At 39.4% G+C, this 26,308-nt stretch overlaps 1 protein-coding gene across 1 annotated transcript in view; it reads right to left on the bottom strand.

Annotated features, from left to right (window-relative positions):
• LOC128704202 (uncharacterized) overlaps nucleotides 1-26,308 on the bottom strand; it is a 396,156-nt gene that overhangs the window by 83,945 nt on the left and 285,903 nt on the right. Inside the window, exons 28-29 of the mRNA XM_070091735.1 lie at nucleotides 23,350-23,496; nucleotides 3,746-3,891 (exon numbers count right to left, since the gene is read on the bottom strand). Coding sequence (XP_069947836.1) covers nucleotides 3,746-3,891; nucleotides 23,350-23,496 — 293 coding nt within the window. The remainder of the gene's footprint in view (nucleotides 1-3,745; nucleotides 3,892-23,349; nucleotides 23,497-26,308) is intronic.

The raw sequence follows: 26,308 nt of genomic DNA, 5'->3' as shown, positions 1-26,308 counted from the left end.
AGCAGTTGTTTGGTTGACGGGTGCCTCAGGAGACGTGCCTAGTGTTATGCTCACCCCAAGATCTTTTTCCTTGAGTGAGGTTTGTAGTCTCTGGCCCCCTAGACTATACTCCGTCTGCAGTCTTCTTTCCCCTTCCCCAATCTTCATGACTTTGCACTTGGTGGGGTTGAACTCCAGGAGCCAATTGCTGGACCAGGCCTGCAGCCTGTCCAGGTCCCTTTGTAGTTCTGCCTTGTCCCTGTCCGATTGAATTCTTCTCATCAACATCACGTCGTCTGCAAACAGGGACACTTCAGAGTCTATTCCTTCTGTCATGTCGTTCACAAATACCAGAAACAGCACTGGTCCTAGGACTGACCCCTGTGGGATCCCGCTAGTCACAGGCGCCCACTCTGACACCTCGCCACGTACCATGACTCGCTGCTGTCTTCCTGACAGGTATTCCCTGATCCATTGTAGTGTCTTCCCTGTTATCCCTGTGTGGTCCTCCAGTTTTTGCACTAATCTCTTGTGCAGAACTGTGTCAAATGCCTTCTTACAATCCAAGAAAATGCAATCTACCCACCCCTCTCTCTCTTGTCTTAATGCTGTCACCCTGTCATAGAACTCCAGTAGGTTTGTGACATAGGATTTCCCATCCCTGAAACCATGTTGGCTGTTGATGATAAGCTCATTTCTTTCTAGGTGTTCCACCACTCTTCTGATAATCTTCTCCATAACTCTGCATACTATACATGTCAGTGACACTGGTCTATAGTTTAGTGCTTCTTGTCTGTCTCCTTTTTTAAAAATTGGAACTACATTTGCTGTCTTCCATACCTCAGACAATCTCCCTGTTTCAACAGATGTGTTGAATATTGCTGTTAGGGCCTCTGCGCCCTCTCTCAGGACCCACGTAGAGATGTTTTCCGGCCCAATTGCCTTTGAGGTATCTAGCTCACTCAGCAGCCTCTTCACTTCTTCCTCGGTTGTATGTATTGTGTCCAACACTTGGTGGTGTACCCCACCTCTCCGTCTTTCTGGAGTCCCTTCTGTCTCCTCTGTGAACACTTTTTTGAATCTCATGTTGAGTTCCTCACATACTTCTCGGTCGTTTCATGTGATCTCTCCTCCTTCCTTCCTTAGCCTGATTACCTGGTCCTTGACTTTTGTTTTCATCCTGATGTGGCTGTACAACAGTTTCGGTTCAGATTTGACTTTTGCTGCTATGTCATTTTCATATTGTCGTTGGGCTTCCCTTCTTCCCTGTGCATGTCCATTTCTGGCTCTACGACTACTCTCCTTATTCTCCTGGGTCCTTTGCCTTCTATACTTCTTCCATTAACTAGCACACTTGGTTTTGGCCTCCCTGCACCTATGGGTGAACCACAGGTTCACCCTGGCTTTTTCATTATTCCTGTTACCCATGGGTACAAACCTCTCCTCAGCTTCCTTGCATATTGTTGCCACATATTCCATCATCTCATTTACTGATTTCCCTGCCAGTTCTCTGTCCCACTGAATCCCATTCAGGAAGTTCTTCTTGTAGTTTGGCTTTATTTGTCTGGCTCTTCCTGCTCCCCCTCCACTTGTAACTCTGTGTACGTATTTGAATCTTAAAACCACATGATCGCTGGCCCCAAGGGGTCTTTCATATGTGATGTCCTCAATATCTGCACTACTCAAGGTAAATACTAGGTCCAATCTTGCTGGTTCATCCTCTCCTCTCTCTCTGGTCGTGTCCCTTATGTGTTGGTGCATGAAGTTTTCCAGTACCACCTCCATCATCTTAGCCCTCCACGTTTCTTGGCCCCCATGTGGTTCCAAGTTTACCCAATCGATTTCCTTGTGGTTGAAGTCACCCATGATCAGTAGTTTTGCCCTGCTCGCATGAAGCCTTCTTGCCACTTCAGCCAGTTTGTTACCATTGCTTTATTATTCTCATTATACTCTTTACTTGGCCTCCTGCTGTTCTGTGGTGGGTTATACATCACTGACTTAAGCATAAGTAGAAGTAGCAAGATACACCTGTTATCCCATGTGTTAAAATTATGAGAATATTTTTAAAATAATCGTAACAGTAATGGACAATTCTGCTAAATCGGAAAATAAATTTACCCAGAGGAACACAACAAAATGCAACAATTAAAGAAATTTGGCCAATAAATCCAAAATTAATTTACCCTAGACTGAAAGATAATGTACAATTCTCGATTTAATGAACTTTCTTCAATGCTTCCGAATACTGTCTGGCCACATATTTTGTCCATAAAATCTGAAACATGCTCAATTGGGGTCAGTTAAATTGAGGCTTTATTGTACAAATTCATAGGGGTTAAGTTTCTAGATGTACTGCAAATTCAAAACTAGTGAATAACATAATATTCAGCCAATATAAAGTTTTAGAGGCCATCTCTCTAAAAAATGTTGCCTTAACATCATTAATAGTGACATTCATATGCAAGAATGTCTAAAATGTAAAAGCATTTTAGGTGTGGGAAATCCAGTGAGCAGATTTTGAATAAATAATATGAATGGTCTTTAATTTAGGGGTACAAAGTGTACAAAGCCAAAACAAAATGGGCATCATCAATAATTAAAAATAATTTAAGCAATTGTCCTTCACTGTTTTTCCATGATCAAGACATATCAGTAGCCAGTTTCAAGGACCCTTCTACCTCTGCAGCCCAACCTGAGCCCAGACTTTCCTGTGAGTGGTATAATTTCAAGTCAAGTAAAACAGATCCAACAGATCAAAAATTATGCAAATTGGATAATTATTTGCCAAGATAGACAAGTTTAAAATTATAAATGTGTATCTTTTGATCCATTACAAATATTTACCTGCATTTAATCTGAAGTTTGCATGTACAGTATATAATTTTTCAATTATGTTAACTGGAGGAAAAATATAATTGGAATATAACTGGAGGAAAAATATAAAATATAATTGGACTCTTAGTGTCATGCACTTGAGCATTTCCTAATACTGTATAGTTACCTGGAGTTTACCTGTTACAATTTTATATGTCATCACAAAACTCAAAAAATACATTGTGCTTGTATTAAATACAAATTTCTGATAATAAAATATTTGAGGTTGAGATATATTTAGCCTTGGGTTAGTTTTGACTAGTAAGCTGATGCTGGTATTATTATACGTGTATTTGCATCCCACATTAATATCCATTCACTGACATATTTATCTTTCTAACTTTTCAACATAATGTAGCACCAAGCCTTTACTTAAGGCTTCACCATGGAAGTCTGAAATGTTTAAAACAATATTCTGACTGCAAAATGAATGAATCTGCAGTTAATGTAGATCCATACAATTATTACATACATTTTTTTTTTTTAGATTTCATCATTGACAGATTTGGATGGCACACATAATAAGTTCTCAGATAATGATGATACTACAGATTTTTCACTTGTTGGTCATGATGTTAGCAGTATTTATGTACTCCTAGTGAGTACATAGTGTAGTTATGTACTCCTAGTGAGTACATAAATACACTACTACTACTACTGTTATCTTGGAACCCACCTTTAATTTTCCCATTACTTCATCATTTCAATTAACCCATTTGAAATAAGCACCCCAATTCCCAGGAATATAATTAGCACATTAAGGGATTATTATAGTTAAAACAGTTGCTAAGTAGTATGTTTAACATAATGCTGTATTGTATACAATAAAATTTATACTAATTTGCTAATAATGTGTAACAATAAATATTTTAAAGATGGAATAAATGCTTACAGTTACAGGAGTGTAGATCATCACTAAGAGCGTACTCTAGTGAACAACCGCAGCGATAGGATCCCACAGTGTTGAAACAGTCTTGAGCACAACCACCATTATTACCATCCTCACACTCATTCATGTCCCAACACTGGTGAGCAGCACTGAAATAACCACCATCACTCAACACTATATGTGGTGTAACCTTGGTTATTATGGCAGAGCAAGGCTGAAGATAAAACATACATCCATGTGTAGTAGTTTTATTGTAGGGTCTACAAAGTGTGTGGAATAAGTGAAGACCTATGTCAGTCTCCAGGCTAATGAGAGAAGAGAGGAGAGAAAAAGAAAGAAAGAAAAAAAAAAAATATATATATATATATATATATATATAGTATATATATATATATATATATATATATATATATATATATATATATATATATATAGCGAGAGAGATAGAGATAGAGAGAGAGAGAGAGAGAGAGAGAGAGAGAGAGAGAGAGAGATAGAGATAGAGATAGAGAGAGATAGAGAGAGATAGAGATAGAGAGAGATAGAGAGAGATAGAGAGAGATAGAGATAGAGAGAGATAGAGAGAGATAGATAGAGAGAGAGATAGATAGAGAGAGAGATAGATAGAGAGAGAGATAGATAGAGAGAGAGAGAGATAGAGAGAGAGAGAGATAGAGAGATAGAGAGATAGAGAGAGAGAGAGAGAGAGAGAGAGAGAGAGAGAGAGAGAGAGAGAGAGAGAGAGAGAGGGAGATAGAGAGGGAGATAGATAGAGATAGAGAGGGAGATAGAGAGAGAGGGAGATAGATAGAGAGAGAGAGAGAGAGATAGAGAGATAGAGAGAGAGAGAGAGAGAGAGAGAGAGAGAGAGAGAGAGAGAGAGAGAGAGAGAGAGAGAGAGAGAGAGAGAGAGAGAGAGAGAGAGAGATAGAGAGAGAGAGAGAGATAGAGATAGAGAGAGAGAGATAGAAACCCTGTTGGTTGTCTGGGGTCTGTCAGGTGAGCAAGACAGGGGCATCTTGGAGTACCATGAGGTCAAGTGAACTACGTACATACATTAGAGGGCAGTCAGTACCCACATTAGCTATGTGACAAACAAAACTATTCACCTGACAGAGCAGGGCAAGACAGATCTTACATCAGAGCTGAACATTAATGTCAGCAAGGATTACATCTGTATAGGAAATCTACATTAATTTTTTTTTTTTTAAACTTGCTCAATGATCCTATGGGAATACAGTAATTTAAAGTTAATTTATTTTTTTGACAACCTTGTTCACCTAGAGCTCATAGATGACTGAGTTAACTTGCATCCTGGGAAGGACCTTACCACTCCAATGGATAGACCACATTGCTTTAATTTTCTTATCTTAATTTAACAGAATGTCAACACAAATTCCTTTTTTTAACACATCGGCCATTTCTCACCTAGGCAGGGTGACCCTGAAAACGGAAAAACACTTTCATCATCACTACTCATTCACTGTCTTGCCAAAGGCATGCTGATGCTACAGTTCAAAAACTGCAGCATATCTCCACCCCTCATAACCAGTTATAAAAATGAGAAGCACTAAAAAACAGCTTTTATTATTCATCATGTATTACTTTACTCTAAACCTCAGAGAAAGAAAACTATGAATTTGTTGAAAGAAATCTAAAAGTTTGTTGAAAGAATAATAATAAAAGTAATAATAATCATAATAATCTTTATTTCTACAAGTACAGTGGACCCCCGGTTTACGATATTATTTCATTCCAGAAGTATGTTCAGGTGCCAGTACTGAAAGAATTTGTTCCCATAAGGAATATTGTGAATTAGATTAGTCCATTTCAGACCCCCAAACATACACATACAAATGCACTTACATAAATACACTTACATAATTGGTTGCATTGGGAGGTGATCGTAAAGCGGGGGTCCACTGTACATGTATAAAGACAGTGATTAGGTATGAGTGATGGTGAAAGTGTTGAATAATAATGAAAGTTTTTTTTTTCTTTTTGGGTTGTTCTTTCTTTTGGGTCACCCTGCCTTGGTGGGAAATGACCGACATGTTAAAAAAAAAATGTACACAGTATACAGGACTAGCTGACATCAATGACATATTACTATATAGAAAGCCCCTTGTTATGCAGAGCATTTCAGACAAATTAGGTCAGTTCTGTCCCAGAATGACCCCACACCAGTCGACTAACACCCAGGTACCCACTTTACTGATGGGTCAACATGGATAGCAGGTGCCTTGAGAAAACATGTCCTAAAGTTATGTGCCGTGACAGGGAATTGAACCCCAGACCTCAGTGTGAGAGCTGAGTGCGCTAGCGATCAAGCTACAGGACACCTGCACCCTGCCAACCATGAAGAAAACTTTAGCGACTAAATCTATTCCCCATATAAAATAATATGTATTATTTCTTAAATTTTTGATGCATAAATTTTTTCAACTACAGTGGAACCTCAACTTACGAGTGTCCCAACATACAAGTTTTTCGAGATATGAGCTGTCACTAGGTCAAATTTTTGCTCTGAGTTACGACCCAACGTCCGAGTTATGAGTGAGCTTCTCCCACTTCCCCCTCAACCCACCTTGCTTGTTTATTTCTGATTTCATGCTTTAATTCCATGAACATCATCATCTTTTTCTTCTCAGCACTGTCCCTTGTACTTACTTTCTTAGGACCCATGGCTAGAAAAAAGAAATTTGGCAAAATGACTATACACAATGCAAGTAAACACGAGAGAAATGCTTCCACAGCAAGGTAAACAGTGCACTGTGCCAGTTAGCTGCCTTCTGAAGCTCCTTGTCATTATAATAATACATAATTATTATTATTAATTTAGGGAACTGAAGCTCACTCATTATTATAATTATGTATTATTATTATTAATTTAGGGAATTGAAGCACAGATCCAATTCCCTAGATCAAGAGCCCCTCACCAGCACCAAGGTTCCTTGATGCTGGTGAGGGGCTCTTGATGTAGGGAATTGGATCTGTGCTCCAGTTCCCTAAATTAATACAGTGGAACCCCAGTTTTCATCCGGTCTGGTTATCATACAATTCAGTTTTCGACTACTTTTTTTGGTGAATTTTTCTCCATTTTTGTACATCCACTTAGAAATTGTCTGTACCAGATGCATCTGCCTGCCTGCGGGATGCGGCTGCTCATAAGTTCGTGACTCAGTCTGTCTTTGTTACTCGTACAGGGTGGTAGTGATGGTGGTAGAGGGTGGTAGTAATGGTGGTAGAGGGTGGTAGTGATGGTGGTAGAGGGCGGTAGTGATGGTGGCAGAGGGTGGTAGTGAGTTTACCTGGAGAGGGTTTTGGGGGTCAATGCCCCTGCGGCCCGGTCTGAGACCAGGCCTCATGGTGGATCGGGGTCTGATCAACCAGGCTGTGAGGGTGGTAATGATGGTGGTAGAGGGTGGTAGTGATGGTGGTAGAGGGTGGTAGTGATGATGGTAGAGGGTGATAGTGATGGTCTTAGAGGGTGATAGTGATGGTGGTAGAGGGTGATAGTGATGGTGGTAGAGGGTGATAGTGATGGTGGTAGAGGGTGATAGTGATGGTGGTAGAAGGTGGTAGTGATGGTGGTAGAGGGTGGTGGTAGTGATGGTGGTAGAGGGTGGTGGTGGTGATAGTGGTAGAGGGTGGTAGTGATGGTGGTAGAAGGTGGTAGTGATGGTGGTAGAGGGTGGTGGTGGTGATAGTGGTAGTGGTGATAGTGGTAGAGGGTGGTAGTGATGGTGGTAGAGGGTGATAGTGATGGTGGTAGAGGGTGATAGTGATGGTGGTAGAGGGTGATAGTGATGGTGGTAGAGGGTGGTGGTGGTGATAGTAGTAGAGGGTGATAGTGATGGTGGTAGAGGGTGGTAGTGATGGTGGTAGAGGGTGATAGTGATGGTGGTAGAGGGTGGTAGTGATGGTGGTAGTGGTTGTGACAGTGGTAGAGGGTGGTAATGATGGTGGTAGAGATTACCTCTCCTCCCTCTCCCCTCCTCGCCATCTTCCATACACTAACAAGAGTCTTTATATTTATTTCTCATTGTTTTCTGTATGTAAAACTATAGTTATTCTCTATAAAATGTATTTTTTGTTAATATTTTTGGGTGTCTGGAATGGATTAATTTGATTTACATTATTTCTTATGGGAAATATTACTTCAGTTTTCGTACAAATTAGTTTTCGACCGACCTTCTGGAACGGATTAACAATGAAAACTGGGGTTCCACTGTAATAATAATAATTATAATAATAATGATAACAAGGAGCTTCAGAAGGTAGCCAACTTGTGCAGTGCACTGTTTACCTCACTGTGGAAGCATTTCTCGTGTTTGCTTGCATTTTGTGTAGTTATTTTGCCAAATTTCTTTTTTCTAACCATGGGTCCTAAGAAAGTAAGTGCAAAGGGCAGTGCTGAGAAGAAAAAATGATGATGTCCATGGAATTAAAGCATGAAATTATAGATAAACACAAGCGAGGTGTGAGGTATGCGGGTTGTTTGCGAGGCAGTATGAGCATAGTAAGTACTTCTATGTTGGTACTGCCTCGCATTAAGAGTGTAGCATTAAAATGTAGTAATTAAGTTCAGTGATGAAGTGCAGCATTAAGAACATAGCAAGTAGCCTATTTTTTCCACCCTCCACCTCCACATCAGCCAGCGTACATACACTTTATAAAACCGGTTTACAGTGGACCCCCGGTTTACGATATTATTTCATTCCAGAAGTATGTTCAGGTGCCAGTACTGACCGAATTTGTTCCCATAAGGAATATTGTGAATTAGATTAGTCCATTTCAGACCCCCAAACATGCACATACAAACGCACTTACATAAATACACTTACATAATTGGCCGCATTGGGAGCTGATCGTAAACCGGGGGTCCACTGTATTTCTTTACATTCTCTATTATGTTTTATTGCTTTTATGCAATATTTCTTATTTATGAATACATTTTCAGAAGGGGAAGAATGGGATGATATGGTCAGTGTGGCAGTGGCAATGGCCACCACCACTTGCCATATTATGGCCTATTTTATTCATTCTAGATTATCTATCATGTTTATGTATATTGTTTATTATGTCATATTAGATCAATTGTGATAGATAATTAAGCCGTAGAGTTGATATTAGCGTTATATTGAAGTATTTTGTCCTGCCTCCCGAGAGCAGGAATTCTGCTGGAAAGGATTAATGGCATTTCAGTTAATTTCAATGAGGAAAATTGATTTGATATACGTACGAGCAAGTTGAGTTACGGAACGGATTAAACTCATAAGTCAAGGTTCCACTGTACAAGTAAATTAACAAATGTGTAACCACTCTTATTATTTCTTCCTGCTGAGTTAACCCTTTCAGGGTCCACAGGCCCTCTCAGAGACTTGTTCTCAGGGTCCCCCCCTAAAAAAAAAAAAAAAAATTCTTATGAAAAGGTAGATAATCTTTTCCCGATCATAATGACACTAAAAGTATGAAATTTGATGGAAAACTTATGGAATTATGCTCTCGCGAAGTTAGCAGTCTCGACGATGTTACGCATCGGCGATTTTACCCACTTTAAGCCCTATTTTCGGCCAATTCCAGTGTATTAGTTGACAAAAATCATAACTATTTCGCTAGAACTCGATTTTTTCTATCGAATGAGCACAAGAAACCACCCATTTACTGATTTCAACTATCCAATAAAGAGGTTAGAATTTAGCAATTTTGCCAATTTCACACAAATTTCAAAAGGTGCCAATTTCCAAACAGGGTCCAGAATAAACAAGAAAGACATTCCTGGCACTAAAATAACATTTCCTCTGTTAATTAGTCATGTCCCCACGCCCCTCTTACATTCTTTTGCTTTCTATTTTTAATTTTTATTCTCACAAAAAATAGAAGATTTACTGTTATGCAGACTACTGCATTAGTATAGAAATGGTATAAATAATATCGGTGCACTTGTGAAAGAATATTAGACTCACCAGTTGACGAGTATTGGATGCTTAGCATGATTTGTTTACTTTTGAACTTTGGTAAAAATCGAACATTTCTGCTACTTTGAGCTCAATTTCAAGGTACTTTTCATTGTAAAACCAGTCAAAATCATCTCAATTTTTGTAATATGTCTTCCGTTCTTTAAAATGAGATCAGGAAAACTAGAATACAACAATAAACACCATACGAAAATACAGTGCAAAGTCGCTGTTTTAATCCAAAAACACGTTCAAAGTTTTTTTTTTCTCATTACGCACTGTGTGCTGCAGAAGTTTTTTTATACTGCGCACACTGACCACACAGACCCATTCTTTCATATGTAGGCCTACCAGCTTTCACTAGATTTGAAGGCATTAGAATTTATGAGTACTAGTACGTCAAGGACCCTGGCACGTAAGCCGTACTAGTACGGCCGAAACCCTGAAAGGGTTAAATCACTGACCATTTTATACCACCTGTGTATCAGCTAGTTTACCTGTATTATGTACTGTAGTTTTGTACTACAGTACCTGTCTACCCTCTGAATTTTCGATAAAATATTACATGCAATAATGCATGTGTAATTTTATATTGCCTTTGTACTTTCTGAAATACTGTACCTGCATAAAATTATGCAGACTGATGTGTCTCAATATGTGACCACAAGAAGTGTGCAAATACATCACAAGGATGGGGGGCCACACATTAATAGACTAAGGGGCAAAAACAAGTTTAGCAGAGTAAAACAGAAAGATTACTAAATTTGAGAGTATGTCTGACAGCTAATATAGTAAATCATCTTTCTTTCAACAAACTGGCCATATCCCACCAAGGCAGGGTGGCCCAAAAGGAAAAACGAAAGTTTCTCCTTTAAAATTTAGTAATATGTACAAGAGAAGGGGGTTACTAGCCCCTTGCTTCTGGCATTTTAGTCGCCTCTTACAACATAATGGCTTACGGAGGAAGAATTCTGTTCCACTTTCCCATGGAGATAAGAGAAAATAAATAAGAGCAAGAACAAGTAAGAAAATAGAAGAAAACCCAGAGGGGTGTGTATATGTATGCCTGTACATGCATGTGTAGCGTTACCTAAGTGTAAGTAGAAGTAACAAGATGTACCTCAAACCTTGCATGTTTATGAGAAAGAAAAAAGACTAGCAATCCTACCATCATGTAAAACAATTACAAGGTTCCATTTTACACTCACCTGGCAGAACGGTAGTACCTCCCTGGGCGGTTGTTGTCTACCAGCCTACTACCTAGCAATATAGTAAATACTGTATTTAATTTTTTTACCATAAAGATCATTTTCCATCAGTGTAGGGTGACTCAAAAATGGAAACATTCACCATCCTTTATTCAATACAGTAGGGCCCCACTTATATGGCAGGTTAAGTTCCAGGCTACTGCCATTAAGCAGGAATTGCCATAAAGTGGAATGCCCTATTTTTCCACTTATAAATGCATATAAATACTAGATAACAAGTTTACACTAACAAATATTAAGTTACCAATAGAACCAGGCATTAAAAAACAATAAAAAAGTAAAATACACATATAGAACACTCATTACTTATCTTAAAATATTTTTAGTCTTAATGTAGGGTGAGATGAGTAGTATTTATTGTAAGAAATCAAATGTGGTATGTATGGTAGCCAGCCAAGCCACCCCACCCACACATAATATTCTATGACATTTAAAGTGTCCCAGAGCAATAAAATGCATATACAGTGGACCCTCGAGTTTCATAAGGCTCTCACTTCGTAAATTTCGACTTTTAACAACTTTTTTCGTCAAAATATAGCCTCACGGTTTGTAATTTGGCTTGCCATTCGTTGCTCATCCGGAACACGTACGAGCAGCCTTCCAGCGTCCGCCCCACACACCACTACCAGTCAGTGTGGTATTGTTTATTGGCATTCATACGATACATTTTGTAATATTCCATTCTTTTTTGTGCTTGCAACTTCTAAATAAGCCACCATGGGCCAAAAGAAAGCTTCTAGTGCCAGCCCTATGGTAGAGGGTGGTAGTGATGTGGTAGAGGGTGGTTGTGATGGTGGTAGAGGGTGGTAGTGATGGTGGTAGAGGGTGATAGTGATGGTGGTAGAGGGTGGTAGTAATGGTGGTAGAGGGTGGTAGTAATGGTGGTAGAGGGTGGTAGTGATGGTGGTAGAGGGTGGTAGTGATGGTGGTAGAGGGTGGTAGTGATGGTGGTAGAGGGTGGTAGTAATGGTGGTAGAGGGTGGTAGTGATGGTGGTAGAGGATGGTAGTGGAGGGTGGTAGTGGTTGTGATGGTGGTAGAGGGTGGTAGTGATTGTGGTAGAGCTGCAAGAGCTCTCTGGACAGTTTTTTTTTTTATGTGAAAGGGGTCCAGTGACTCTCAATTGGTCCTAGTGGCATTAAAAAACAAAGAAGGGAAGTCACCCCAGATAAGGACTTGGTACCTAAAGTCTTTATGGAAGGGGATTTCCCTTCCAAACAATAGTGTACCTTCTCCATCCTCTCCCCTCCTCCTGTCTTCCATACACCAAGAGTCTTTAATACAGGTAAGTGTGATGTTATTATTGTTTTATACATACTTGATGTCTCATTGTTTTCTGTATGTACATCTATATTTAATGTAAAAAAATATTTTTTGTTAATACTTTTGGGTGTCTGGAATGGATTAATTGGATTTACATTATTTCTTAAGGGGAAAGTGGTTTCGCCATTCATAAATTTCAACTTTTGTCACACTCTCTGAAACGGATTAATTACGATATTCGAGGGTCCACTGTACAGTGCTTGTCACGGCATTATGCTGCCCCTCTTCTACACACATACCAAAACACAAACATATACCATAAATTATAATTATATATATACAGTGGACCCCCGGTTAACGATATTTTTTCACTCCAGAAGTATGTTCAGGTGCCAGTACTGACCGAATTTGTTCCCATAAGGAATATTGTGAAGTAGATTAGTCCATTTCAGACCCCCAAACATACACGTACAAACGCACTTACATAAATACACTTACATAATTGGTCGCATTCGGAGGTGATCGTTATGCGGGGGTCCACTGTATATGCACACCTAGTGAGGTTCTAATACTTGGTGCATCCTTTATGCTTAATCATGTCCCTCAGCCATGTAGGAAGACTCACACAAATTCTTGAGGGTTTGGGGAGGTATATAATTCCAGAGCAGCTTCCAGCCGCAGAATGGAACTGATATCCTTGCCCAGTAAACTTCATTTTACTATTGAACAGGGGTTCTCAATAGGGTTTAGATCTGGTCATTAAAGAACTTCACTTCACAGTCTTTAAGTCACTGAACTACAGATTTGGCAGTATGACGGTGCACTGTCCTGCATAAAAACCATAGCTCCACACTTGTCAAAAGCCTCGGGTAAACTGTCACACAATAACTCCAAGTAATTATACTGGTTCATATACATACCGGTTTTTGGGAAGCACAATGAGTTCACCAACACACCGAGCACTGAAACACCCCCAAACCATGAGCGAGTCCGGGTGTTTGGTGGTCCCACAGGTGTAGCGTGGGTCTAGCGGGTCACTACCTCTGGGCTGGTACACTTTCCCCATGGTTACAGGTGATGGTAAAGGTTGCTTCATCACTCCAAAGTACTTCAGACCACTGTTGAGGATTCCAGTAAAGATATTTCTTTGCATAATCCAGCCTACGTTTCTTTTGTGGCTTGGAGAGGATTGGTTTCTTGACCTGGCAGTGATTACTGTAGCCCAGTTCTGACACACATCTGCTAACAGTTCTTACAGACACCTCTGAGAGAAGATGTGGGTTCTTTTCTTTCAATTCTCTAGCAGTTATCTTAGGTGCATTCTCTAACTGCTTCTTTAACACAGTTAAGGTACGAACAGATGTCTTCTTTGAGGGGCCAGGCCGAAGTTTGGCAGACGGTAACTGGACACTGCCACCAGCCTTGAAATGCTGCACCCAGCTCCTCACTGAAAGCTCACACACACCATCATTCTCCACTACTACTTTTGTCTGGTGCTCAGCTTTGTGAAGCCCTATGATTTGAGCTATAGTTTCAGGTGTTAAAGACTTCCTTTTACCCATACTCAAACATGTATAGCCCCAAAACCAAAGGGAACACCGGACAAAAGATATGGTGGATGAGAGGCAAAAGTGCGACACTTCCTCTCACCACGGCAGCCACGTGAGCACTGAAGAGTCACTGTACATTGTGGCGGCAGGCTGTGACGTCATGCTAACAGCTGCTACCCGACAGAATGCACTGATGAAAAAAGACCCCCTGTATGGTAGGCCTTTGATTTTCGCCACACCATTATGCAGATGCACTCACCTGGCATAATGCAGTGATGAGCACTGTACAGTTCACTCATTACTTACCTTATAATATTTGTAGTCTTAATGTAGGGTCAGAGGTGAGTAAATGACATAAAATGAACAAATGAGGGAGAGAGAGAGAGAGAGCTATTATACACATGCTGGAACTAATATACACTGCACTCGAGAAAAAAGAAGTCCCATTGGGAATCTTCATTGATCTACGTAAAGCTTTTGATACAGTTGACCATGATTTGTTGCACATAAAATTATCACATTATGGTATAAGAGGGCAATCCCTCAGCTACCTAAAGTCAAACCTTAGCAACAGAAGCCAATATGTGTACACAAATGGAGCTAATTCTTACACACAACCAATTACAGTTGGTGTCCCACAGGGACACCAAGAGAGAGAGATAGAGATAGCTATTATACACATGCTAGAACTAATATACACTGCACTTGAGAAAAAAGAAGTCCCATTAGGAATCTTTATTGATCTATGTAAAGCTTTTGATACAGATAACCATGATTTGTTGCACATAAAATCATCACATTATGGTATAAGAGGGCACTTCCTCAACTACCTAAAGTCATACCTTAGCAACAGAAGCCAATATGTATACACAAATGGAGCTAACTCTTCCACACAGCCAATTACAGTCGGTGTCCCACAGGGAAGTGTCCTTGGCCCACTTCTCTTTCTCATTTACATAAACGACCAACCAAATGCATCGCAACTACTCAAACCCATACTATTTGCAGATGACACTACATACGTCTTCTCTCACCCAAGCCCAGTCATACTAGCCAATACTGTAAATACTGAATTACAAAAAATATCTACCTGGATGATGATTAACAAGCTTACTCTCAATATTGACGAAACCTATTTCATTCAGTTTGGGAACAGAGCTACAAATGTTCCCCTTAACAATGATAAATGGAACACCTATCACAAAACTCACAGAGGGAAAATTCTTAGGAATCCACCTTGATAATAACCTCAAATTTCAGACACATGTACAACAAATTTCCAAGAAAGTCTCCAAGACCGTAGGCATGCTATCGAAGATATGGTACTATGTTCCACAATCAGCTCTCCTTGCCCCTATCTCGCCTATGGAATCTGTGCATGGGACTCAACAACAATAAATCATCTCAGACCATTAATTACCCAGCAAAAGGCTGCAATCAGAATGATAACAAATTCCCACTCCAGACAGCACACTCCACCAATATTCAAAAGTCTAAACTTACTCACCGTACAAAACATCCATACTTATTATTGTGCCTACTCCGTACATGGAACACTAAACTCAGATATAAATCCTCCCCTCAAACTTCTCCTTACCAACCTTAACAGAACACACGACCATAACACAAAACACAGATCACTCTTTGATGATCTCAGTGTCCATCTCACACTATGTAAAAACTCAATGCACATAAAAAGCCCAAAAATTTGGCATTCATTACTCTTCATGACTCTAATTAAAAACCACCTACTCACCCAAAACTAAATACACAGTACTTAATTTAACTTTGCCTACATAGTTAACAAATCACTGTGTTACTCCCCTAGCCTTAGGACTCCATAAATAAATCCTCAAAGATCAATAAATTCTCATATCTAATCTAATGCAAATATTGAATAACTTATATTTCATAAATGTATAACCCACTTGTATAATTAGAGAAACCTTATCAAACTATGTTTTTATAGCATTACCTAACAGAATAATCCATTCTCTTGAATGCACTGTAACTCACCTAATGAGCATATGAATTGCTAATACACTACAGTTCATTGAATTGATTTTATATGATTAATAAATTGTACTACTACATATAGTAAATTGATCATTTTGTTATATTATTCACTGTAATGCTTCAATATTGTAAAATTATAATGCTTCAGAACTGAAATGTTCACATTTCATTGTTTAAAATACTCAATTATAAATTGTTTGCTGTAACTGTTACCATTAAATCTATTATAGCTTAGATAATCTTAAGTTAATTTTAAGCCTGCCCTTAATGCTCTGCATACAAGGGGCTTTTGACATGTACACCCAACTACAGTGGACCCTCGACTAACGCTATTAATCCATTCCTGAGAGCTCATCGTTAGTCAAAATAATCGTTAGTCAAGTTAATTTTCCCCATAAGAAATAATGGAAATCAAATTAATCCATGCAAGACACCCAAAAGTATTGAAAAAAAAAATTTTACCACATGAAATATTAATTTTAATACACACAAACTGAAGAAGACATGCACAGTTACATGACACTTACCTTTATTGAAGATCTGGTGATGATTGATGGGATGGGAAGAGGGGAGTGTGTTGATGGTCTTCGTTTTTAGAAGGGGAATCCCCTTCCATTAGGACTTGAGGTGGCAAGTCCTTTTTTGGGGTTACTTCCCTTCTTTTAATGCCACTAGGACCAGCTTGAGAGTCACTGGACCTCTGTCGCACAACATGTCTGCCCATAGAGGCCTGTACCTCCCGTTCCTTTATGACATTCCTAACGTGTTTCACAACATTGTCAGTGTCACCATTAAACACTTGTTCAGGTTTCAGTCCTTCACTGTCTATGTACTCCTTGAATTCCTGCACATATTTTTCAGCTGCTTTTTGGTCCAAACTGGCAGCCTCACCATGCCTTATCACACTATGTATGCCACTACGATTCTTAAATCTCTCAAACCAACCTTTGCGGGCCTTAAATTCACTCACATCACCACTAGTTGCTGGCATTTTTCTAATTAAATCGTCATGCAACTTCCTAGCCTTTTCACATATGATCGCTTGAGAGATGCTATCTCCTGCTATCTGTTTTTCGTTTATCCATACCAATAACAGTCTCTCAACATCTTCTATCACTTGCGATCTCAGTTTCGAAAACATAGTTGCACCTTTGGCAAGAACAGCTTCCTTGATTGCCGTTTTCTTGGCCACAATAGTAGCGATGGTTATTGGGGTTTTGTGTACAGCCTGGCCAGCTCGGAGACATGCACTCCACTTTCATACTTAGCAATGATCTCTTTCTTCATATCCATAGTAATTCTCACCCTTTTTGCTGTAGGGTTGGCACTAGAAGCTTTCTTGGGGCCCATGGTGACTTATTTTGCAGGTGCAATCACTAAAAAGGCTGTGATAATATGAAATGTTCCGATTGTATGCTTGGAAGCGACTGCGGTGGCTGGCTGGCTTGTAAACACTGGCCAGAAGTGGACGTGTCTCAGACGGAAGGAAAGTGTTGGTCGAGTTTTTTAGCGCTAATCGAGGCAAAATTTTTGCGATAAAATGTATCGCTAGTCAGATTTATCGTTAATCGATGCCATCGCTGGTCGAGGGTCCACTGTACTATAATACCTTGTACAACTATGTATCATGTCCTAATAAACTATTATTAATAATAATATTATTATTATTATTATTATTATTATTATTATTATTACAGTGGACCCCCGCATAGCGATATTAATCCGTGCAAGAGAGCTCATTGTTATGCGAAATTATCGTTATGCGAATGAATTTTCCCCATAAGAAATAATGGAAATCAAATTAATCCGTGCAAGACACCCAAAAGTATGAAAAAAAATTTTACCACATGAAATATACATTTTCCTACACACAAAGAGAAGGATACATGCACAATAGTAGAGTAGTACATGCACAATATATATTGTGCATGTACTACTCTACTAAATGAAGAATAAATGACACTTACCTTTATTGAAGATGCAGCAATGACTGATGAGACACTGTGTCCTGGGAGTGCCTTTTCCTCCTGAGTACTGTAGGTCCTGTTTGGCATTTTCTTCCAGAACAGGTCTTATCACACTGTGTATGCCACTACGATTCTTAAATCTCTCAAACCAACCTTTGCTGGCTTTAAATTCACCAATATGAGCACTAGTTCCAGGCATTTTTCCCTGTTCACCTGGGTGTTAGTCGACTGGTGTGGGTTGCATCCTGGGAGACAAGATTAAGGACCCCAATGGAAATAAGTTAGACAGTCTTCGATGACACTGACTTTTTTGGGTTATCCTGGGTGGCAAATCCTCTGGGGTTAATTGTTTCTTGGTATTCTCAATAAGCCACACCAACAACGGTGCTACAGCAGCAGCAGCAGCAGCAGCTGACAGTGCTACAGCAGCAGCAGACGATGCTACAGCAGCAGCAGACGGTACTACAGCAGCAGCAGACGGTACTACAGCAGCAGCAGCAGCAGCTGATGGTGGTACAACAGCAGCAGCAGCTGAGAGTGCTACAGCAGCAGCAGGCGATGCTACAGCAGCAGCAGACGGTACTACAGCAGCAGCAGACGGTACTACAGCAGCAGCAGCAGACGGTACTACAGCAGCAGCAGCAGCAGCAGCAGCAGCAGCTGACGGTGGTACAACAGCAGCAGCAGCTGACAGTGCTACAGCAGCAGCAGACGATGCTACAGCAGCAGCAGACGGTACTACAGCAGCAGCAGATGGTACTACAGCAGCAGCAGCTGACGGTGGTACAACAGCAGCAGCAGCTGACAGTGCTACAGCAGCAGCAGACGATGCTACAGCAGCAGCAGACGATGCTACAGCAGCAGCAGCAGCAGCAGCAAACGGTACTACAGCAGCAGCAGCAGCTGACGGTGGTACAACAGCAGCAGCAGCTGACAGTGCTACAGCAGCAGCAGACAATGCTACAGCAGCAGCAGACGATGCTACAGCAGCAGCGGACGGTACTACAGCAGCAGCAGCAGCAGCAGCTGACGGTGGTACAGCAGCAGCAGCAGCAGCAGCTGACAGTGCAGCAGCAGCTGACAGTGGTACAGCAGCAGCAGCAGCTGTACCACCAATAGTAGCGATGGTTGATTGGGGTTTATTATACAACCTGGCCAGCTCGGAGACACGCACTCCACTTTCATACTTATCAATGATCTTTTTCTTCATCTCTATAGTAATTCTCACCCTTATTGCTGTAGGGTTGGCACTAGAAGCTTTCTTGGGGCCCATGGTCACTTATTTTGCAGATAAAATCACCAAAAAGACTAATAATACGAAATGTTCCGATTGTATGCTTGGATGTTACTGCAGAGGCTGGCTGGTAAACAATGCCACCGGCGGAACATGTGAGCATGGCTCAGGCCGCACATAGATGCGTCTCAGATGAACAGCGTTGAGTGGGTTTTTTAGCGGTATGCGAGGCAAAATCTTGGAGATAAAATGTAGTGGTATGAGGATTTAACGTTATGTAAGGCCAACGGTATGCGGGGGTCCACTGTATTATTATTATTATGAGAAAGAGAGATATAGATAGAGATAGATACAGATAGAGAGATGGAGCAATAGATAGATAGATAGACAGATAGATAGATAGACAGATAGATAGATAGACAGATAGACAGATAGATAGATAGAGAGGAGGGGGGGCAACAGGCGTAGAGTTATGCAAACAAACCAGGCGGACGTATCTGGTTTGTGTACAAGTTCCATTGTGTACACATTGTCTCCACGCTGATACAGTAGAATAAATAAAGAGCAACACTCCCATTCTCAAGTAACACCAATTTTAGAAGAAATGATGTTCTGAATGAAGGCATATGAAAGGAATAATTTTCTACAGTTACCCCCAGTAATATTATAGTGTACACATTTTCTCTGACGTTGGACTAAAGAAAACGTTATTCTTGCCATCACTCGTACAAGTTGTCTGGCTACCACATCTCATATTTATGTTAATTTATTCTACTGTGGGGTGTATTTATCATGTATATATATTATGTATTGTGTTTATATAATTTTGAAAAAAATATCAAAGAGGGATTAATAAAAATATAATAATATACGACATTTAATGAGACTTGGTGATTATTATTGAGCATTATTATTATTAATATGGCGTCTCGAGACATAAGACACTCTTACTCATTTTAATGTATACTTGCATGCCAGCACAGTGTGTAAGTTTATTTAGGTACAGGTATACATAAGTATAATTATCAGAGTACAGTGGACCCTCATTTTTTGTAAGCATTGGAAGTCGTAATTTTCGAAAATTGTAACTTTTTTTCATCTAAATATTGACTCGCAAATCGTCGTTTGACTCATCCCAGATGCGTACACACAGCCCCGAGCAGCCCCACACTCCATTCACAACCAGTGTGCCATTGTTTATCAGCGAGTGAGGACGATCCTATGCATTCATATGATACATTTCGTAATATTCCATTCGTTTTAGTACTTGCAACTGCTAAATAAGCCACCATGGATCCAAAGAAAGCTCCTAGTGCCAGGCGTTTGGTAAAGAAGGTGAAAAATACGATAGAATTCAAGAAAGAACTCGTAGCAAAGTACCAAAGTGGAGGAGGAAGAGAGAGGGGAGAATGTACCTTCTTCAGTGATTCTACGATATGTACGATATTAAAGCAGCATTCAATTCAATTCAAGTTTATTCTCTATAAGGGTTACAATGTGGGGTTTACAGGTTTTGGGTATTGTGTGGTTTACATGTTATAAAATACTAATTACAGAGGGGGCCACTAGGACACCTAGCATGGCTAGGAATTTTGAGCAGACTTAGATTAAATCTTAACATTAAATCCTTACAGATTATGGTATTAAGGCTAAGTGACTACATCATAATTTGTGAGTTTAGCAATGTGAATGCTTTTGTTTTGGCACAATACAAGGTGTCTATATTGGACTATCATAGGCAAACTTACGACTAGTTAGGATTTATTATTTTAAGATTAGTATTTCTGGGTTTATAGTCAGTGGGTGAGTGAGTGTAATTGTGAACCACCAGGTGGTTATCATGTAGTTAGTTGTCGGGGTGGATCAGGGAGATAAGATGTTTTCTAACTGTAGCTTTGAAAGTGATGAATGTGTCTGCAGTTCTAGAGTTTTCAGGTAGGGTGTTCCAGACTTTAGGTCCTTTGAAATACATTGAATTTTTGTAAAGGTTTAGTTGAACACGGGGAATGTCATAGAGATGTTTGTGTCTGGTGTTATGCCTGTGGATCCTGTCACAAATGACAAGAAAGCATATTAGGTCAAGGTTAATATTGGAATTTAAGGTCCTGTAGATATAGATTGCACAGTAGTAAGGGTGGATGAGTCAATAAAGGCTATAGCGCCAGCCAGCGATAAAGTGTAGCATTAACAGTGTAGCAAGTTAAGCGATTAATCGATAGAAAAAGGACAGCATGAACCTAACTCCTCCAATGTTGTTGGAGTTATATAGGGCTATGAGAACACTGCTGCCTCCACCATCATGTACAGCTTATGTTCTCAGTGGCCCTTATAGACCCAACAACAAAACACAACACCACTCATGACATACGTAATGACTTTTTTTTCATTCTAGAGTATATGTCGTGTTTCTATGTTATTAATATTGTTTATTATGTCATATTAGATGAATTGTAATAGATAAATAAGCCGTTGATATTAGTGTCATATTGAAGGACTATATTATCCTGCCTCCAAACACACTCCCCTGCTGCTGCCACAACTCCGAACATATGTAATGACATATTTTATTCCTACAGCAACAAGAGTCTTCAATAAAGGTAAATGTGATGTTATTATTGTTTTATTCATGTCTTATTGTTTCCTGTGTATGTAAATCTACATTTCATGTAAAAAAATATTTTTTGTTAATACTTTTGGTCATTTAGAGAGAATGGATCAAAGTAGAATGACATGGAGAGCGTATAAATCTGTAGGGAAGGAAGGCGGGGTAGGAGTCGTCCTCGAAAGGGTTGGAGGAAGGGGGTAAAGGAGGTTTTGTGGGCCAGGGGCTTAGACTTCCAGCAAGCGTGCATGAGCGTGTTAGATAGGAATGAATAGAAACGAATGGTATTTGGGACCTGATGAGCTGTTAGTGTGAGAGCAGGGTAATAATTAGTGAAGGGATTCAAGGAAACCGGTTATTTTATATAGCCGGACTTGAATCCTGGAAATGGGAAGTACAATGCCTGCACTTTAACCCTTAAACTGTCCAAATGTAGATCTACGTTTTTTCAACATTTGAAAGTATGTAAAAAAATGTAGATTTTTTTTTTATATTTGAAAATGTGTAAAAAAAACTATCTACTTTTTTTTTTGTTATATTTGAAAATATGTAAAAAAAAAAAGTAGATCTACTTTTGGAGCACTACGCATGTGAACGTAGATCTATTTGGACAGTTTAAGGGTTAAAGGAGGGGTTTGGGATATTGGCAGTTTGGAGGGATATGTTGTGTATCTGTATACATATATGCTTCTAAACTGTTGTATTCTGAGCACCTCTGCAAAAACAGTGATTATGTGTGAGGTGAAAGTGTTGAATGATGATGAAAGTATTTTCTTTTGGGGGATTTTCTTTCTTTTTGGGTCACCCGGTGGGAGACGGCCAACTTAAAAAAAAAAAAAAAAAAAAAGGTCTGAAACGGATTAATTGAATTTACATTATTTCTCATGGGGAAAATGGTTTCGCAAATCTTCAATTTCGCCATTAGGCACACTACCTGGAATGAATTAAGAAAAATGAGGGTCCAATGTATACATAAAATATGAAATAACTTTTAAAAACACTTGAAATTTTGGAAAGTTTCCAGACATAATGGAGAGACGGGGTGCTCAGGGAGAATGTAAACAAACCGGGTGGAGTGCAGTGACCGTATTAGAAAGTCAGGTGGGGGGAGCTGTATAGCGAGTTTTGGTCATATTTCGAAATGTCCGTATTAGCGGAATGCCATAAACCAGAATGCCATAAAGCGGGGCCCTGCTGTAACTGTTTTGTTAGAAGAGCCTCCCTACCCCTCCCTCAGAGTGCAGGCACTGTAATTCTCACCTCCAGAACTTAATTTGGGCTAACCAGTTTCCCTGAATCCCTTCATGTTATCTTGTTCACACCCCAACAGCACATCTAATCATCTTGTCTCCAATTTGATCTAACATACACACAACTGCAGGATGCTCAAGCTCTTCCCACTTAAAACCACCTTTACACCCTCCCACTAACCCTTGTAAATCTAACACCTACAGGGAAAAAAATGCAAAATGTCCCTAAATAAACAAATTAATTAAAATATTTTTCATCATCAGAACACAAATACTCTACTTTGAACTCCTACAGGTTTGGCATTTCCCTATGAATACATAATAAACAAAATCAGTAGCTCTAAACTTCTGTTTCTATGGGAGAGGTAAAAAGTTTAACTGTCTAATTCTTATAGTGTACACATATTTACATCTACTGTATCACATCACTAACGTCTATTGCTAGATTTGAACCCCACCTAAACTCAAACAGGCAGTGACATTACTGTTATTACTCACTCGGGTCTTTGCTGGTAGCCGGGTCTACAGGAGCAGTAGAATGACCCAAGGGTATTAAAGCAATCATGCTGGCATGGTGTACTAAGGCATTCATCTATGTCCAGACAGGTATAAGAGTCTGCTGCAACCTGATAACCTGCAGGGCACCTGTAAAGTTTGCATAACTCAAATTATTATTGACATTAATAATAATAAATATATATTTTTTCACAGTGGTTATTTTGCATGTTGTGGTATCACCTGCTTACTGTGTTCTTTTTGCATGCATGCATCATTCACTCTATCACCATCTTGCCAGAGGCACACTGATACTACAGTTCAGATACCCCTCTACACTGCAAATATCCTCACCCCTCCTTCAGAGTGTAGGAACTATACTTCCCACCTCCAAGACTCAAGTCCTGTACTACCATATTTACGAACTTCTACACAGATGTATGGATAACACCTATATATATGCCTTCCCTGATATGAATTTTGGTAGTCTGCTTCACCATTTTATTAGTAGCAACCAACCAAGGCTAGTTGAAAAATACCCAAAACCAGACTAGTCTGTATGGGCATTGACCCCCAAAACCTCCTCCAGGTAAACCAGTAAACTCATTTTGTAACATGGCACAACCATATGACCAAAGGAGTATGCAATTCCTCTCCTTGTAAATTATTTAACCCTGAAATGTGTTATTCTTCAGCCCATCAAAGACAATGTTACAACACATACTGGCACACACACCATTTAAAAGGGACAAGAAGGTATAGATTGCACTGATCTTGGGAAACAAACCAGGTAGTTACAACCACTCCAGAGAAAGGTTTTTTAGCGCCAGGAAGAAAAGGAAACTGGTAGGTAATGACAAATACTACACCACCTCAGATCACTACTGGAGTGAAGGCACAGCGAGTGATCTCCACTCTAGAACAACAGATATTAGTGCCAGTATAAAAAGCCCCCTTACATACCATCCATACGACATTTATTTTTGCAAATATATAGGGTCTAAAGCCATCAACAAACAACAAAATACATCTCATCAGTGGACTGATCACAGAGTCAAATGCAATGTTTATTTATTTATTTATTTATTTATTTAATGTCTTTGCAAACAGTACATTGAGATTGTGTATATACAATAGTGGGTTGCAATGCAAAGAGAGCCTCTATTATGCCTTGGCATTATGGGCCAACTTAACATTATTGGCTTACATTCTACTTAATACTAAGGAGTAGTATATCATAGTTGTACAGTAGGAAAATAATTATTTCATAGTTGTACAGTAGAATATTAATTATAAATGAATCAAAATTTGTATAATACAAAGATATATTTATATTCTAAAATGCTTTTGTGAAAAACAATGATTCAATTATATTCCTGTCAACAATGGATAAAGCTTCAATGTGATTGTTTCAGTTATGATGTGGGAGTACATAGGTGAGTATTTAGCATTTAGTCTAGGGTGATTAAGTGGCTTTTGAGAAGAGTCTTAAATTGATTTTCAGACTGGGTTACTTTAATATCTTCTGGTAATGAATTCCATATTTTGGGGCCCTGTATGTGCATAGAGTTTTTACACAGTGTGATATGGACACGAGGTATATCAAAAAGAGATCTGTGTCTTGTGTTGTGGTCATGTGTCCTATTTAGGTTGGTGAGGAAAAGTTTGAGTGGGGGTTTATATTTGCGTGTATTGTTCTGTGAATGTAGTAGGCACATGAATAAGTATGGATGTTCTTAATGGTAAGCAGAATCAGACTTTTGAAAATTGGTGGAGTATACTGGCGGGAGTGGGAATTTGTTATCATTCTTACTGCTGCCTTTTGCTGGGTTATTAGGGGTTTTAGGTGATTGGATGTTGTTGATCCCCCATGCACAAATTCCATATGTAAGATAAGGGTATACGAGTGAATGGTACAGTGCCAGGAGAGCTGATTGTGGAACGTAGTACCTTATCTTTGATAGTATGCCTACAGTCTTGGAGATTTTCTTGGTGATTTGTTGTATGTGTGTCCGGAACTTAAGGTTACTGTCAAGGTGGATACCTAGGAATTTTCCCTCTGTGAGTCTTGTGACAAATGATCCATTTAGCATAATGTTAATTGGATCATTTGCAGCTTTGTTTCCAAAATGAATGAAATAGGTTTTATCAGTGTTCAGGGTAAGTTTGTTAGTCATCATCCAGGCAGATATTTTCTGTAATTCAGCATTGACTGTGTTTGCTAGTATGACTGCATTTGGGTGGGAAAATACACATGTAGTGTCATCTGCAAATAATATGGGTTTGAGTAGCTGTGATGCATTCGGTAGATCATTGATGTTGATGAGAAAGAGGAGTGGTCCAAAGACGCTTCCTTTTGGGACTCCTACTGTGATTGGTTGGGTGGAGGAGTTTGCATCATTTGCATACACATATTGAGTTCTGTTACTAAGGTATGACTTTAGGTAGTTGAGGGAGTGGCCTCTGATACCATAGTGCATTAATTTGGAGTATAGTAGTTCATGGTCGACTGTATCAAAAGCTTTACATAAATCAATGAAAATGCCCAGCGGGACTTCTTTCTTTTCAAGTGCAGTATATATTAGTTCTAGCATGTGTATGATAACATCATTTGTGCTTTTATTATTCCTGAATCCAAACTGACAAGGGTTTAATATGTTGTGTGAAATGAGGTAGGAATAGATCCGTCTGTGAATTAATTTTTCAAAGATTTTAGAGAGCAGTGGTAAGTTAGATATTGGTATGTAGTTATTCAAGTCAGCTTGGTCACCTCCTTTATGGATCGGAGTGACCCTCACTATTTTGAGGATTGTTGGGAAGGTAGACGATTCAATGGATTTGTTAAAGAGCATTGCAATAATTAGTGACAATACTTGAGAAGATTTTTTGTAAATAAAAGCAGGCAAGTTGTTTATGTCTCTTGCCTTATTTTTAAGGGTGTTTATGATGAGCATAACTTCAG

Source organism: Cherax quadricarinatus, chromosome 37 (genome assembly GCF_038502225.1).
Source record: "Cherax quadricarinatus isolate ZL_2023a chromosome 37, ASM3850222v1, whole genome shotgun sequence".
Classification (NCBI taxonomy): Eukaryota; Metazoa; Arthropoda; class Malacostraca; order Decapoda; family Parastacidae; genus Cherax; species Cherax quadricarinatus.
The sequence above is the reverse complement of the archived record's forward strand: the minus strand, read 5'-3'. Positions and strand labels throughout refer to the sequence as shown.